The 17792-nt window shown below is 41.1% G+C and overlaps 1 protein-coding gene across 2 annotated transcripts in view; it reads right to left on the bottom strand.

The window, feature by feature from the left end:
• Positions 1–17792, bottom strand: part of st6gal2 (ST6 beta-galactoside alpha-2,6-sialyltransferase 2) — a 40336-nt gene that overhangs the window by 7219 nt on the left and 15325 nt on the right. For both annotated transcript variants that reach the window (XM_022740363.1, XM_022740364.1), the window contains 5 exons: positions 17501–17557; positions 16325–17414; positions 8349–8446; positions 7815–7916; positions 2932–3106 (listed from right to left, as the gene is read on the bottom strand). In XM_022740363.1, the coding sequence (XP_022596084.1) occupies positions 2932–3106; positions 7815–7916; positions 8349–8446; positions 16325–17324 (1375 nt within the window). In that variant the 5' untranslated portion in view covers positions 17325–17414; positions 17501–17557. The remainder of the gene's footprint in view (positions 1–2931; positions 3107–7814; positions 7917–8348; positions 8447–16324; positions 17415–17500; positions 17558–17792) is intronic.

Genomic DNA, 17792 nt, shown 5'->3' with positions numbered 1-17792 from the left:
ATTTAGAGGGTTTCTCCACCTCGTCCGCAATGTTCTCGCCCAGAAGAACCAGGACTGGAACGCATAAACCTACTGGAGACAGAAACTGCTGAAATTTAATGGCCCTGAGTGAAAAGGTCACAAGTCACAACGTAGATATCAAGCATGTTTGATATGAACTCCAGATGTGATTACTTTCCTCAAAGACTGTGATGGCTGACCTTCTCACTGCAGGGTGCTGCCAAATATGTTTTCTGACAATCTGACTTGAGCCCACCCGGATGCTTAGTTGAGTCAGTTCCAGTTGTGAATGGATGCCAACGCTACTGACTGAACGGGACAATATAAGAGCTGACAATATTGTATTTTATTATTGGATTTAATCAATTTAATGAATATCATTGCTGTGGAAGAAAATGAATGCACTGCCTAAAAGAGGCTGGTGGTTCTCATGAGAATGATATGGAAACAAAATGAACTGTACGACTCAAAATGATGTGAGGCTCTGATGTGCCCGAGTACTGTCAAGAGATTTCCGTCCCTTTCATAATGATCAACACAAAAAAAAAAAAGTGCCACACCTGTCTCTCAGTGATGCTGAAAAAGAGTAGATGTTGTGTGAAATTTTAACTCTGACAATAAATTCATGGGATGTTTGAAAACCTGTACCTGACAAGACAGTGTTTAAAACTTCTGTTTGTGTTCAGAAGAGGTGGCATATCCGCACATAACAGAAATTAAAGTGTGATATCAATCTAAAAATGAAATGATTGTGTTTTGGCTGATTGGTGACAGTGTTAGAATTCCTTCTGTGGAGAGAAGAAAGATCCCTTCATGGCATGAGTACAGTGCACAGTGCCGCCCCTCCCTCTTGTAGTCATAATGACTGTATTTCTTAGAAAAGACAAGAACAGAACCCTGTATTTAGGATGTCACCCTGATAAAAGGAGTAATTAACAAGCGATGCTAGAACTTACCAATTTCCTGTGAAAAAGAAAAGCTTAGCTGCTGTTCCTACAGAGGCTGAATACACAAAGTTGCTTCGAACCAATGACATTTTCCACATAAATGTCTTTGGAAGCAAACACTGGGCCATTTGCACCACGCCTCCGTTACGCAGCAATGTGTGGCATAGGGAAGAGACTAATTATTTTTCAAGAAAATTTATAATTTCTGAAAAGAGAAGGTCGCAAATGATGAGCACGTCTTTAATAACAGGCGACGGGGAGGAGGGGGCGGGCTTGAAATTAATTAATATATACATACATTTTATAACAGAATTAATCATAAAGCTGTCTAATTTACAGCACTGGTAGTCTAACATGTAAGTAACGTGGCAGGAGTACACACAAAAGCGAGGAACATGCTGACATTTTAATTTCATTAATATGGATGCAGGCAGTGAAGCCTTACAACTCTCATTTAAGGCGTGTAATCAATTGCTGATTTATGCCAGTGTGATTGCAGATAATTTAATAGCAATAAGTTACAACAATCAGGACAGAAAACCAGCCACGCTGTGGCTGAGAACCGGTGCAGGTCAAACAAAAGCTCTGCTGCCTGGGTTGGAACGAAGCACGGCTGCTTAGCTGTGTTTGTTGAAGGGCTGATAAAACAGATCAACATGTGGCCCGTTTCTCCTCTGTGGTTAAATTGTGTGAAATTCCCTGCTGTTGTTGACGGTTGATTGTTTGTTTTTTTTTCTTTTTAAATTCTTTTCCCTTCAGATGCTTTACTACTTATGCTTTGCTTAAAAGACAGATGACCAGCAGAATACAACTAGAATGCTAATGCAGCATGAACCTAAAGAGAACAATGATCTCAATCTGTTGCTCCTGTCTGCTGTAAGGAGTTCACACCATTGTTCAGCTGCCTGGCTCAAAACTTTACTGTTCTGGTTCAACATCGCTGCTCTCAGATTGTTATTTTCGTTTTTGTTTTTAAAACCCACTATTTTAGCACAGTTAATAAGTAGCTGGTGATCAAAGGGGAGAATTTAGCAGCTGAAGAGACGGACAGCTCTCTACGGAGGTGGCAGAAACAAAAAACTGAGATAAAAATAAAAATAACTAAATAAACAAATAATCCAATCAAATTGAATACTATACATTGCTCTACATCTGCTGGATATGTGAGGAAGCTGCTGTTTGCTGACAAGTTCGCCACATTAACATAAAAGGTGGTGATAAGTCAGTGCAAGTGACAAAAAACTGTTTCGGTTTCATCCAGTATATCCAATACCAATTCAATAACAGATATTTAAGATCTACAGCTACATTGCTGATACATAAAAGAAGCGGATTGTGGCTAGCAATGTAGCTAGAGAGATCCAACTTCAACAACAACAAGCCTAGAAAAACATCTCTTTCAGATATAACAGCCGACTTGTTTTGTACAAAATCCATTGATGATTACAAAAGGTGTACCTTACTCAATTGTTAAATTGCACTAATTGTGCATTCAACATCGGGAGTGAAAATATCATTAGAATCAGTGGATCAACCATAATAATAAGGGTCTGCCTCGGGCAGGTAGGGCTCCTGCCATAATTGGATGTTTTTTTTGTGTCTTGTGGCCGTGTGAGGGGGAAAAGCACATAAAGAGACCATCATGAAGTCGATACTGACATGCTGGAGAGTTTCTAAGATGGGCTTACAGTGGGCACATTTCCACCACCCCCTGCATGGATGTGCTGCTTTGGAGTACATCGCATGGCTATACTGCATGCTGATAATGTCATTGTGCATATTGAAGATAAAAATTTCATCATGTCTTACCGTGTCTGTGTGTGTGTGTGTGTGTGTGTGTTAGTGTGCGTGTGTGTGTTTGTGTCTCTATCTGCTCCAGGAGCAGGCAAGGAAAAGATAAGAGTCCAGAGGCTGAAAAGCGAGAGAACAGACGCACAGCGCATACATACTGACTGTATATATGCATGTACGTGTGTGTACTGACCTATGAAGCCAGATGATGGGGGATTGGGCTGGATGTTCTCCTGAGTGTTGCCCTGAATCACGTCCCAGAGTTGCCACACATAGCCGGGATGAAGGATGTAGAATGGCTGGCCAGGATGGAGCTTGCGGTGCTCCACATAAGGACCAAACAGGTTGTAGTCTGGACTGGCATACCACTGACAAGACAGAGAGGAGCAGAGGAAACACCTCAGTTTAGACAACAGGGAGGTTGAGTCTTGTGACAGTCTTTTTTTTGTACTGATTCTCATTCTTCTAATCATTACTGAACTTTTCTCTGGTTTAAAATGTTAAAAATTACATCAATATGGTTTAGTCAAAGTGCCAGGGTTTAAATCCCCCTACGTATCACTTCCACCACACAATGACAGATTATCAAGAGGATGAACAGGTTGTGTGCCCACAGCCATGCAGCCAGTTTCCTTAATGCCTTTTGCACAGCACTGTGTATGCAGATTGACACTAGAGGGCTGTTTTCATCTGCTGAAGGGGGGACACTTCTCTGTGCTCACCTTAAATCTGGGTTTAACACATGTACATGAAAGCATCACAACTAGTCCGGAGCTAATCATGACCCAATATGCAGATTAAACAAGTGTGATGTGAAAACTTGAAACTCATGAAAAGACACCTTTTGGTGAAGTTTTAAGAAGGTGATTGAACTTTTTTCAATGACGTCAAACACAATTCAGTTTTCAAAGGAGAGTATTTTTATACATCTTATAAGACTTGGATGAGGCTTCTTCAGCTTAGTGGAAATATCTGAAAAAGAACTCACTTCACATTATATGTAAATAAACAAAAAATTAGCATAATTATGTGTTTATATGGGTGTTCTGTAATTTAGACAATTTAACTGATTGCTAAGTGGAAATAAAAGTGTCAGCTGTGATGGGAAAACACACAGCGCTCAGCAAAAATATAATATAAAGAAAGAAGATAAAAGGCTACAGATAGAATTGGGCACTATTTTAACTGAGCTAGAGAACAATCATTTTTAGTCGTTCATCTGATTTGGACATCAACATCTTTCTTTTCATTTTGGGTACTTCCGATCTCTTCTCAGACCTGACAGAGTTTGCTTTCATGAGATCGTCTAAAACCAGTGCACATATACACATGTACATATACACATGTACATATCTGTCTGCGACTGAGATGGAGAATGTTCCTTTTTGAAAATGTCAGGGATTTAAAACAAATAACAGAGAGATGCGTGATGCTAACCCTAACACATCTGGAAGTTGTGGCTACTTTTATGACTTCTCTTCCAAGAAAACTAAGAAAAACCCAACGCTGTGGGTAAAACATTTCTCACTGCCATTTCGTTCCGTATTGTGCAGGGTGGTTGTACAATAGCAGTGGCTTGCACTACATTTGATTTTTATTTATGTATTCTTTCACAGTCAGTTGCAAGGTGATGTTTTATTCACACACGTTTTTTTGTTGTTGTTACTCTTAAATAATGCATGATATTCACGACATGCACGGAACAAAATAGAACTAAAACACTGTTAACGTAACTTACCAAAATAACCAACATACTGTAATGACAAGAAAAGAAGGTTCACGAGTCCTGTGTGCTGTGAGAGGATGTGAGCGGTGCATGTGCAGTATGTTTCCTCGTGTAGGTAAGAACCCTTAGTGAGTTTGTGTCCAAAGACCATATGATGTCTCCTTGCCCCCCCAGGTCGGCGTTTCAGCAGAAAGTGTTATACAGATGACTGAGCTGCACAACGGTACGATCCTTGAAAAGTTTCTTCCAGAAACCCAATCGTTTTTTGACCTATGTTAGAGAAAGCCTGTCCGAGACGATTTCGTGTTAAAACACTTCAGTGTTTGGAGTCAGTCAGAATATACAGGAAACACTGTATTATCCTGACAGAGAGCGTCCCTGTGTCTAACAGCTCAGTTTGGTTTGGCAACCCGACTGTGGAAAATGAAAACAAGCAGCCTAGAGTTGTCGAAACAGTCTGAACATTTTTTAAGCAACTGACAAAAAAAAAAAAAAAAAGATGATGAGATGCTCAGAACAACACTGCTGTATAGAGAAAAGCTCTGCCTATGATCGATGGCACTGAACACCTCTGTGCTGCATTTGGAGAACTGCCTTCTGGTGGATGTTAAAGAACACCTCTGGAAAACAAAAATATGAACAAGAGATCCTTTGTACCCAGGGCAATAATACAAACAACAAACACCACTATCCTCAAGCAACAGATTCTAACTCCAGCTACAAGTTGTATGAACTTCTGCCCCCCCCCCCCCCCCCCCCAACTTATTGTATTCTATAATTCTTCATATGTACCTACCAAACATACGGTACAGTACAATGGACAGAATGATGTAATCAGTGTGTCACGTACTGATGTAAGTAAAGGTCAGTTATAATGGAGTCATGGAAGAAAAAAAAAGAAGAAAAGAAAAGCTCACCCCATAATTTATCCTTCTTTAAACAGAGACACCGGAGAAGATCAAATCATTATATCCTTTTTGTTGTTTTTCATAATATAAGGAGAGCTGGATGAAATAGAGTTTTTTTCCATAGAAGAACTGGCACGAATAATACATGACTTTGCTGTTAAATGAAGTACCAAGTACATCCAACATATAATACATTTAATGACACTAAATACATGGATTGTATTTATTTGGAACAAGCCATTAATTTTAGCATTGTAGGCAATTTAGTATCACACCGGAATCTGTTTTTATTGTTTGTCACATTTGTTGTTTTGCTGCTAATGTCATGGGTACTTGAGAGCCCATTAAGCATAATTAAATCCTCCCAGTCATTCTGGCAGTTGCAGTTAAAGGACATTGGCAGCCCTGATTTGATCTTATCACCAGAGGTTTGTTCAAGTAACAACTTGCAGCCAGTGTTCACCTGTTATAAATAAGGCTGTGCCTCGAGCTTCCAGCAGATCATTGCTTATTAAGTAACATTGTGATAGTGAGAAAAACAGCAACAAAACAAGTCAAATTGTTATTCTGGGCAAAGAGAGGCTTCCTCAGCATCAAATCATGGTTTGACTAAAGCTTTATGAGGGGGCAGTTCATGGAGCTCTAAAACGCTTTGCAGTAAGTGGATCAGTTGTATCCAAAGCACAATGAAGCAGACCTAAAGTGACCACGCCATCAGAAGATCAATGCATCAAGGTAAGATAGAAAAGCAACATCATCATATATACAGAATTTACTAAATACAGAGCGAGCAGAAGCAAGTGTCTAAACCACTTCTAAGGAGGGAAAACAAGGCCAAATGCCTGAGGTGGGCTAAGAAATACCAGAATTTCACAGTGGATGAGAGGAGAAATGTTATATTTACTGATGAATCCAAGTTTGAGATTCATGGCAGTAACAGAGGGGAGTGTGTAAGGAGACGAAAAGGAGAGAGAATCAAACCGACAGAGAAACATGGTGGTGGGAATATTCAAGTCTTGGGGTGTTTTGACCAACCAAAGACCAAAGTACAAGGAGGCCCGACTGTCTTGGACTTTCCTCCACAGTCACGACTGTGCAACACACATTTTAATTTAAGAGCAATAAAAAAAAAATATATATCATCATTTTTAATCATTTGTCAGCAAAACAAAAACCAGTGTGATGGAAGATGTGACAATGCTAAGCAAAGCATCAAGACTTGGAGACAGACTGACCATGAGGCACAGCAGGTGATAGAACAATACACCCCAGCAACAATATACTTGGTTACTGGCATTGGCAGAGGACAAAATATTGGAGCTGTATACAAAAGATTTAGGTGTAAGTGAATGACATCATGTCCTTTACAGAAATCCCATTACTCTCTTTTCAAAAATCCTTTCCGACAGCTTTTTGTGTTGTGGTCTCTTTGTTCAGCTTTAGGTAGTCTATTGTTTGGTATTGTGAAGGACCAAAGAGCTACATAATGGTCGTTTGTGTTGTGGCTATTTTTAGTGACACACTAACACACACACTAATTGGCCTTTTTGTTGTAATCTTTGCTTAAATTACCTGTTTCAAGTATGGCATAGAAATGCTTCCCCTCCATCTACAGACACTGCATCATGTGATACTCCTCTAGTAAGTAAGGTGACAAGCGTGCACTATAACAGCCTCTGCTCCTCCAGAGAAATAAAGGTTAAAGCCCTGCTGATTAAAAAGGACAAGTGCTTTTATTATTAACCTTTAAGAAATAAATGCTGACAGAAAGTTAATAAGAACAGACAAGAAAGTTTCTTAATATTCTAATAAAACAGGAATTGGCCTGATCATTTAAATCATTAAGAGAGAAAGCTACCTGCAGCATGCATATCAATTTTAATCGCATCATGCAGTTTTCACGTTGTTAACCTGATTGCTTCAGCTCTCGCAGGAGTCTAGAATCTTATTGATTGTGCCAGCAAATCGTTCCCCGAATAACAGTTATGAGGAAGCATGAAAAATAAAAAAATAAAAGGGGTGGGGTGGGGGGGGTGGGGGTTGGAAGAGTGTGTCGGTATAAAAACACGCTTCAGGAAACACGTGCAAACATGAATCCCAGCCATTTCAAGGGCAGGTGGAAGTCAGGGATCGAGGGGGCAGAGATGGATGCGAGCAGACGGCGGATATGACAGAGGGGGGGCGGGGTCAATTACAGTAGTGAAACCACTGTGGTCCCTATGGTGGAGTGGCAAACTAGCGAAACCTTTCCATCCATTGTATGGGCTGAATACATTAACATTTTCCTTCCACTCACCACCGTCATCTCGGTCTCACAGTGAACACATCTTCTACTGAGACCGCTTTATTGTGTTTTTAAAGCTCGCAGAAGCAAGTGGAAGCAGTGCAACAAACAGCTTAATGAGCTGCCGTGTGGATCATTTGACAAAGACAAAAACAAACCTTGTGTAAGTTGACAGTGTAAGGCGCTGGGTCCCAGGCCACCAGAGTCACATTCTTGTAGATGGAGCTCGTGTTGAATCGATGTCTAGGATTTGCCAGAATCTGTAGAGGGATGCACGATGTGAAGAATTAAATCTATGTATGCATGCGAGTATCAAGCAAAATGGCATATTGAAGTTATTTTACCAAACTCAACTCAACTTCACAGCCAGAAAGCGAAGGCAAAGAGTTCAACATTTTGGGAAGCATCTTTATTCATAGCATCCAATTAACTTAGCTTAGTATAAAGACTATACATGGGAGGAAACAGCTAGCCTATCCAAGACTCACTAATAAACGCATTCAATTTTAAAACAAGGCTTACTATTAGTCAAGAATTATGTAGATCCCAATCATATTTCGTTTATATTTTCATCATTTGCCACATCACATCCACGTCTTGCATGTGTTTCGGTCAGTGACACAGGTCTTTGCATCATATATCTATTAATGATTCATTATTATGCATCACACACTGGCTGGACTCTCACTGACCTGCGAGTTGATGATGCGGATGGTGGTTTTGTTCCCCACGTCCCTCTCGTATCCTTCTGTAGGTGCAGCATTGAACCGTAAAACCGCATCATGAGTGTCTGAAAGGAAACAGAGAGGTCTCCTGAGGCACGTAATGAACTGACCTTGAGTTATACATGTTATTATGACTATATATATATATATATATAGGAATATATGAATACTATGGATGGGTAATGAGATGAGCTTCAGTATAAAAGCTTCTTTACGTGCCGTTACATATTTTGTAGATTTACATGCAGCTATGTAAATCCGACAGTATAGCTTTGGTATTTAGAGAGTCCTTGAGTTGTTCAGATAAATACAAAGTTAGATAAAGTCAAACCTCTGAGACAAAACATCTTGACGTCTATTAACAGTTTCACAACAGTAACCAGAGTTTGTCAATTTCTTGTTGTAGTCACTGTCTTCTACAGGTACTGCTTAGTATCATCAACTTCAAATATTTGAAGGTACACTGTGGCGCACACACACATACACACACACACACGCACAGTGTTCATGGCAGAAGTCACTATGACAACATGGTGGCAGCAGTGATGTAAGTTGTGATCACACTGACGATGACATCTGGCAGGTTTACAGACAATAGTTCTCTGCAGTGGTGAGTTCAGGTACCTGCCAACACTATCATAAAGAGCTTTACTTTCAAAATATTACAGTTTCACCAGGGAACTCAGGATTTTGAGTCCATATGTTGTTCATTTTGTTCGTATAGTGCCCTTTGCAGTTCACACAGCAAAATGAAATCCTCAGCTTGACGGATGGCTGAAGTAATAATTACAAATTTGTAATTTCTGCCTGTCTGTTGATCGATCTGTCAGATCTAGCAAACCCATTCCCGTGTTGATCTGACACCAGAATGGATGATGCGCCACCTTTTGATCTGATGCTCCTTCATCACTGCCACCGGTCGACTGTTACAACAGCGTTTGGCATTCAGAACATCACTACCTTCTGCAAACACTCCGGAAAAACATGCTCACAAGCTCGACATTGAGTTTGCCCTCCTGTTCCAATGTAATACTGTAAACACACCTGGTCCCTACAGAACTACCAGACTGATGGATTCTCAAGATTGTTTTCTTAAAGCAGAGATCATTCTTTGGCCACATTCAGCAGACAGGTTTCTCATGATAAAACCAAAGACAAAATAATGATAACTTAATAATTTCTTTTTCATTTCTATTGTTTTCTTTTTCTTCGAGAATGGGGAAATGCCGGCTGAGGTCATCAGGGACCGGGCCCCAAGATGTTAGAGACACACACCCAGGTTTGATCAGCCTGTGGTGGGCCTGCCGAAACACCTGATGAGGCTAAGGTTCACAACTGATGATATGTCCCTACCATCTGCTGGCGGTCACTAACATCTGCTGGCGGTTGGCAAATTCATCATCAGTCTAGTGCGGAGGGCTTTCAGACATACAAGGGTTAATGACCATCTTGTCCAATCTTTTAAAGTTGAAATGCTTAAATTATCATTTAGTAGTTCATATATATTTTGTTTTATGTATATTGTTTTTTGTTGATGTTTTACTATTGGTTGTCTGAGGAGCCTCGCTTACACATGTATTTGCCGTAGCTAATTAGTAGCTTACAAGTGTTTCACGTATTTAAACCTTTGGTCTGATGAAGCGCTGAGTGAAAGGCGCTACTTTTTCTCAGTGTTAATATCAGATGAGAGCGCGGTCACTATCACATTCAAATATTTTGTGTTACTGAACAAGTATACCACCTTGACAGAATATAACTAAACAAATAAGTGGGCACACTGGAGCCTACTTATAAAATCCTAATAGACGTCAGGGAACCAGTTCCAGCCCGTGAGTTGTGTTCATGACAAATGATTTCATTTCTATGAATATTTCTTCCTGCAATCAGTGATTTTCAGTGCTGTCTGACTGTGACCCCTCAAAGTGAAGTGATGCTTCACTTGTGACCCTCTTTTCAGGTAGTGAAGCGCCATTGGGAGCAGTATAATCGAAATAATGTTTTTTTCTATTTTCTTTAATTCCTTCTCAGAGGAGACCTAGAGATTTTAAAACTGTCAAGTACTTCAAATCAAAGAGAAATTCAGAATAATACAACCAAGTATAAATGGCGAAAACTAAGAAATACCAATTACCTCTTCACAACAGAATAAAATGATTACATGACTCAAGCCGTGAGAATTTGTCTAAATTCATTTCATTTAATTGTTCTGAAAGTAAAGGAGTTTCAAATATATTAGAATTAGTTGCAGGCTTTTATTTTTTTTGTTGTTTAAAAGCTTTTATTTTCTCCTGCCAATGCAATCAAGCCCAAACTGAAAAACATTTATCCAACCCTCCAAAAACAGCTTTGATTTTCATAACACACAACACAACATTTTGTAACATGTTCAATTTGAAAGAAAAGATCGGTTTGAGTTCAGGATTGATTTCAAAATTTGTTGCACAGAAAAGTTTAATGGGAGAAGTTAGATTTAGCCATGGTCTTAATGAAAACATTATTTTGTTTTCCAGCGTTTAGTGGCAACATCAATTTACCAAATTACCAGTTTATTAACTTAATCTGTGCAATCCACGACGATCAGACTGATGCTCGATTCAACTGCCACATTCTGCCGACTGTAGTTCGCAGCTTATGTTCATTAATAAATTCAGATGATCTCAAGTCAAGAGCGTGCTTCTCCCTCTCTTCTAGTATTTATGACAAGGACCTGGGGTTTCTAATTTCCTGCTGACTTTGTGTGTGAGCGCATTACAGACACATCAGCACGTTTAAAAGCTGACAGTTGTTAGTATTAATGGCTGAGAGTAAACACTGGCTTTCTCCAGCTGTCAGCGGACTGTATGAAAAAGAGAGAGAGATCTCATCGACACAAACTACTACATCAGGTCCGGCCGTAAAGTATGTGAAGCTTGTGACACATGCGGTGGTGGCGAAACTGCAGTATTACAAGATCATTATTCACACCCTCTCGCAGAGGGATTGATTACTGCACTGCCAAGGGCCCATCTATCAGGGCCTATGAGATTAAACCTGCATGAGCCCGCTGCTGCTCTGTTGATGGTGATATGATTTAATATGCTCTTCTTGTTATGTTACAAACACATTTTACAGTAAGAGATCGACACTCCTGTGTCTCCTTTTGACACTTGGGGACTTGTTAGAGAAAGATATGTGTGCATGACCACTTGCACATAACTGCTAGTTAGCTTTCAACTTAATATAACTGACCCTGTTCAGCTGCTTTTGAAGTTATGATGCAGTTACTTCAAAGTTAGGAATCTTTCTCTGTCTAACGGTGTGGACGCCATCTACCATGCCTGACAAATACAAAGTGGGAGAAGCAGCCATGAATGTCATAAGGAAGCTGCTACAGCAGATGTCTGGCAGGAAATGAAGTGTCCATTCATGTTTGGTCCAAGTCAGGAGGGTCACTTTGGTCATCTGCTAACGTGTTTGTTTTTTTACCTGAACTGAATTATCATGTGGTATCAATCATGGCTCCAGTTATTACTGTATCATATATTCCTCTGTGCTGGCCACCTTTCACCAGCTTAGTGTTAGGTTATAAATCAAGATGATGCACTCACTTCTAAAAGGTATGAAATGGCTTTGTTCCAATTAAATTACCAACCCGTTAACCCGTTATGTGCCTGAGCGTTCTCTGACATCGGCAGGTTAGGCCGTGGCGGGGATATGTCGGCTGTGGACTGTTGTACGGATGTTGAAGAGTTATAAGGCAGTTTTTGTAACTTTACACGAAAGCTTTTGTTGACATGTTCTGGTTTTACGGTTTTGTCTTTGCTATTTTATCTTTTCTATTCTTTTCTATTATTATTTCATTTTCTTTATTCGTTTCTGAACAAATGTTATTGTCACCGACAACGGAGCTGAAAAACGCTGATTAATGAGTTGTGAGACAATTCACAGAAATTTGACACCGATTTTGTTACGTAGTTATTTACTGAAGTCATTAATCAGGAAAAAAAATCTAACATTTGCTCTTCCTCTACAATGGGGGAATTTTCTTCTTTTCTAATTTACATCACTGTAAACTGAATCTCTTTGGATTTTGGATCATGGATTGGAAAAAACAAGTGATTACAGGACATCACCTGGGCTCTCTGGAAATTGCAATGTACATTTCCACAGTTTTTGACATCTTATACACTGAGCAAGTCAAAAATAATTAATAATCATTATATGTGCTATGTTCTTTTTTTTTCATTGATGTCTTTTATTCTCATGGATTCAGAATATGAAGACTAAAGGAAGGGAACAGAAATCCATATTGGACAAAAAAAAAAAAAATCTACATACCAAGGAAATCTAAATGTGTTTAATGTTTAATGCAACTGCAACTAGCCTTTTCATGTGATTAGAGCTTTGTTCAATGATTTTAATGGTGAAAAATTGGTGCAGTCTAAGAGGACTCAGATCCACTGTCTTTTTTAATACTTCCACTGGAGGGCACCAATTCAGACTGAATCAGTTACAGACAACACAAAGCGGTTTCATTCACTTTCACTTTAATCTGAAATAATGACTCACCGTTTGCAGAAAAACTACACGAACAAAGAGGGACAGGAGTCAGAGACTTCACCAACACACACTGGTGGATCCTTAACAGGATATTTACTCAACAGTATTACAAACTATGATTTCAAATATAACCTCAGAGTGGAGTCAAATCCTCTCAAACAGTCCCAGAAATAATAAACATCGCAAGCTTTGGGGAAACCCGGTAGCTCACAGAGTAGAGCCCGTACCACGTGCTACGGCTGAGTCCTTACCGCAGCGTCCCAGGTTCAAGTCCGGACCGGGCCCTTTGCTTCATGTCATTCCCTCTCTCCCTCTACCCTGACTCTCCTGTCTGTCTCTACTATAAAAATAAAAAAGCAGACATGCCCAAAAAAATGTAAAAAAAAACAAAACAAAACAATTACAAGCTTCAGAAGGAGAATATCTGTTTAACAGAATAATGCTATACTGGGCCCTCATCATGTATTTTCTCCAGCCCGTGTTGCACTGGAGACGCTGTTCATTCTGTTCGCCACAAGATGGCAGCCACACATCGTCACACATCAAGACACTGAACTAAACCGAAACCACTGTTACAAAACTCTCAAATGGGGAACTCGGTGCAGCAGCTGCTGAGAAACCCTGTAATCTAAATGTCAGCCAACCGAAGGAAGCGATTTTCACATCTATTTGTTTTTTTTTAGTTTTTTTTTGGTTCTTTTAGGTGATTCATCACCTCTCACAGCTGCATAATGAGCGTTTTGACTCAGTGAAGCCTGCTGGGAAGGACAGCAGTGTGAGCGCAAGTAGACAGAGTGAGATCAATGCAGTTTGATTTCCTGTTGAAGCTAAGCCTGAGAATTAATGTAACAATGTCAAGCTTCTCCAGCACTGCGAGGCTACTTAATAATTAAATCGGCTTTGGTACATTTATCTCATTCATCAAGTCACTAAGTCTCTAAGTCTCCTCTCAAGAAAAATCTCTTTTTAAAAAGTGAATAGCATGATGATGACACAATGAACCAATACTCTGCTGCTCTGCTGTTTGACATACAGATGCATGCAATAGCCCCCAGAGAAGAGCCAGTCATGAATAACATGACAACTTTTATGTTCTCATATTGACTTCAGATCCCGCTTTGAACTTTTTACAAGGTATGCATGTTGGAAACTGGGGAAATGATAATTAAACTATGACGCTGCAAAGACATTCACTTCCTTTGTCTATGAGCATGTGCATATGGGTCACATTATTGGACAGAAACCAAAAACAAACATGGGGGATGATGATGCATCAAGAGAGATTTAGAAGCACCTGCAGAGTTTAAATCCAAGCCCGGGCGCCCAAAACTGAAGACTGACTCTGCTTTTCTGTGCTACTCAGTCAAATGTTCTTCGTTCTACAGTATTAAAAATCCTAATATTCATCAGTAAGTGCAGCAAAGCTGTTTGTACCTGCAGCAGGGGAACTTTTCTTGCAGCATACGGGGGGCGTCGGTGTTGATAGACCACAGCGCTCACACATTGCGAGTGCAGATGCAGGTTTACCTCACTTGCATTCATCCGATTTTCTGAGAAAGGCGTTTTGAATGCTGTCATTTTCTAGGCCAGGATATAATCTGGGTCAGCCAGTGTCTGTAAAACTCTGTCACTGTTTAGAAATGTTAAATGTGGAAAAATAACAACACACAAAGCCGAAGCCCTCCGTATTAATTCTAGTGTTTGTTCTGAGCAGCTGAATTCACAAGGAAATGCAAGGAAGCTATATGTGATGCGAAGAAGCCTGATCGGTTACCAGAGGGGTTTCTGCTTTCTTCTAGTGAGCCATCTGTCACTGAGTTCACACTCTCCCCACTAACCAAAGAGCTGCCAACGTCTCCAAACCAAGAGCACACACAATCTAATGCAAAGACATATAGCCTGCTAGGCACACACACACACTACCCTGCTTACAATCAGCTTGACAAGTTAATCAGCAAATGCCATGAAAAAACATGAATGCAAATCACTGCAGGTGCAGATGGATATTTGTTGAACTTTAAAGTACAACATCTTCGTGGGCCACTGTAACAGATCAAGAATACATGATTAGCGCTGGCCCACAATGAACAAACTAACTTTTTCTTCTGGAGTTTCCACGAGTTCAATGCAAACTGCTTTTACACTGGTCCATTCAAGGCTTTATGGTCACGCACCGAAGTCCAACCCTCACAAAAGCTTTCACCTTCTCCCGTCTATTCAGCCTTTATGCTACTAAACTAGCTGCCAGCCACATAAATGGAAGCATTACAGCCCTCAGCAGGTTTAAAAACTCAGTTGAGGAGCTTTAAGCTGCAAAGGTAGCGACCATCGGACAGTCAGTTGTCAATACTCGAAGACCCGAAACACTCAGTACATAAGGAGGTCCACACCTTACACACACACGGAGGGAACACTCTGATGTCCTAGCACTATGATCCAAATACATGACGCCTGGTAACTGGCTGGCTTAAATGTAACTGGGGTTGTTGACATGGATGCAGCTTTACTACGCTACAGCTCTGCTTTGTAGTGCTTTTATGATGCTGAGCTGCTTCTAATGAAACTCAACACTTCTTGGAGAAGTTTCACAATAAATGACTTTATTGAAGTGAAACATTAAGCCACTTGACCTGTTGTAAGTGTTTGAATTTAAAACAGATGGAAAAGCATTAATTGCAACCAGTGCCAATACCAAAGTAACACAGTAACAGAAAATGGCAAGTTCTGTCTCTAATAATTAATTAAAGGTCCCAGTTGAGAATTAACGATACAACTATTTCTCTGTTGGTGATTTTACTTTGAAATGGCATTATATTTATTGAGGGTACCACTGTGACCGTTTTCTTTCCAGGACAAAGGGTCTAATTATCAGATTTAGACTTTAGTGTGAATCTTACTCATCACTGGAGCTTAAATAAAAAAGATTTTCAATACAACTTCAACTTTTCATTAAGCACAAAATGCCAATTTGTACACAAGAAATATTAAAATCTAACTAACAGATGCCATTAAAGCTACTGAGAAAATTCCCTCTCACTGTAAAATCTTTCTATATCAGACACTAAATTTTCCACTTGCACCACCCAGGGATCTACGTCACAGCTGTACATGACTGACATATGGGAATCTAACAGGCAAATTTGCTCAGTCGTGCTCCTGGAGCAATAACACTTTTAGGTTTCATTGACCACATGGTGTTTCCTCGGCACCACATTCAGAAAAAAGTAGATTTTAAGTCCCAGAGTTGGTGTAATGTGAGTGAACATTGCCACCTCAAGGGGAAGTGTGCATAGAAGGGCTTTAAATTTTTATTACAGTGCAAGATCTGCATGCATGCTTTCAAACTTTATTTTTATTCTCTTTAAATGTCGCCCTTACTCAAACTCTACGATATCTCTACTCACCGATCTCCTTGCCCAGTCCTGAGCGCAGGATGGCACCAGCCGAGGTGACCACCGCACAGGTCTTGAAGCTGCTCTTTTCCTGCCGCCTGTACAGTTGTTCCAGAGGAAGGGATGGCACAAGACGAGCCCAGCCAAGCGAGGAGAAAGGCTGCTCCGAGCCATCCACCGTCCTCAGCCGAGCCTGGGCTTTCATCTGACACAGCAGCTCCTTGGCACTGTGGGCAGCCCTGCGAAGCCTCTTGTAGGAAACATGGTGTTTGTTAGCACTCACGTAGTCTTTCATGGCCCGCTGCAGCCGAGGACTCAGCATGCCGGCGGACACGCGGCCCCGCCACAGCCGCTGCACCACAGAGGCCGACTTGGAGAAGTAATATTCCTCCAGGTCAGAGGAGTCACCGCCGGCTCTTCTGTCTGCTGTAGTCCTCACTCTGTTTCCCAGTTCTTCATCTTCATTGTCCCTTTCATCTTCTTCTTCCTCCTCCCCTACGTGGCGGTGTGTGTTGCTGACATGGTTCTGATACTCGGTGGTCTGAAATGTTCTCTCACGACTCTGGACTGAAGGGTCTGAGTGAGAACCCACATTCTCTGTACCAAAGGAGGACCAGGCAGCCAGGCTCTGAGGGTCCAGGTAATCCTGGCGGCTGGCTTCCTGGCTACCATAGATGGCATAGGGAGCGCTGTTGGGGCTGTGGCTGACCTCCAGGCTGGACTCTGGGGTCATGGAGCTGACGGAGGGCTCCGGCTCATCTCCAGGGTAGGTCGTAGTTAACGTCAAAGCCAGTTCAGGTCGGGAGCCGACGATGGCATGCTGTTGATGGGAGGCCTGTATGGAGGCCAGGCGGCGAGTGTCGGGGTGCTGGGAGAGTAAAGAGCCGGCAGAGGTCAGGGGTTCATCCACGCGAGCATCCAGGAAGTAAGAGAGGAGGGCGAGGAAGAGCAGAACCCAGGCCAGCATTCCCACCAACACCAGCCTCCGCCACTGCCTCATACTGGACTTCATCACCTCTCACTCACATACACGCCTGTTCAGCTGGCCCACCAACAACAAAGCCCCACGGCCAGGACTTAGCCCAGAGGTCAGCTGGAGGGCCTGCAAAAGAAGAAAGCTCTGAATACAGCTGCTCGGGGGACGAAGACAAAATGTGGATTATTATGAAAGAGGTTTGAAACACTCACCTCGACTGATGCTTCTATTTCTTCATGTCCACGTGTCCGCCAGGATATAACAGGACCCTGAGAAGAAGAGTGCTACAAATTAGTGGGGTCAAAAGAGCACATGCATGCATGAGGCTGTGTGTGCATGAAAACACAGTGCTCGCATAGACACGCCACAGGAAAACGCCTCCTGCAGGGCAGAATCTGGCTGCTCTCCACTTATAACATAAAAGGAGAGTTTTTCGAAACTAGGCTCGTTTATTAACTGGAATTAAATTTACAGCTTCCTTCATATAACATTCAACACTAGAAG

The sequence above is a fragment of the Seriola dumerili genome, unplaced genomic scaffold, assembly GCF_002260705.1.
Source record: "Seriola dumerili isolate Sdu_G_001 unplaced genomic scaffold, Sdu_1.0 BDQW01000052.1, whole genome shotgun sequence".
NCBI lineage: Eukaryota > Metazoa > Chordata > Actinopteri > Carangiformes > Carangidae > Seriola > Seriola dumerili.
Note: the sequence above shows the minus strand (reverse complement) of the source record. Positions and strands in the feature narration are given on the sequence as shown.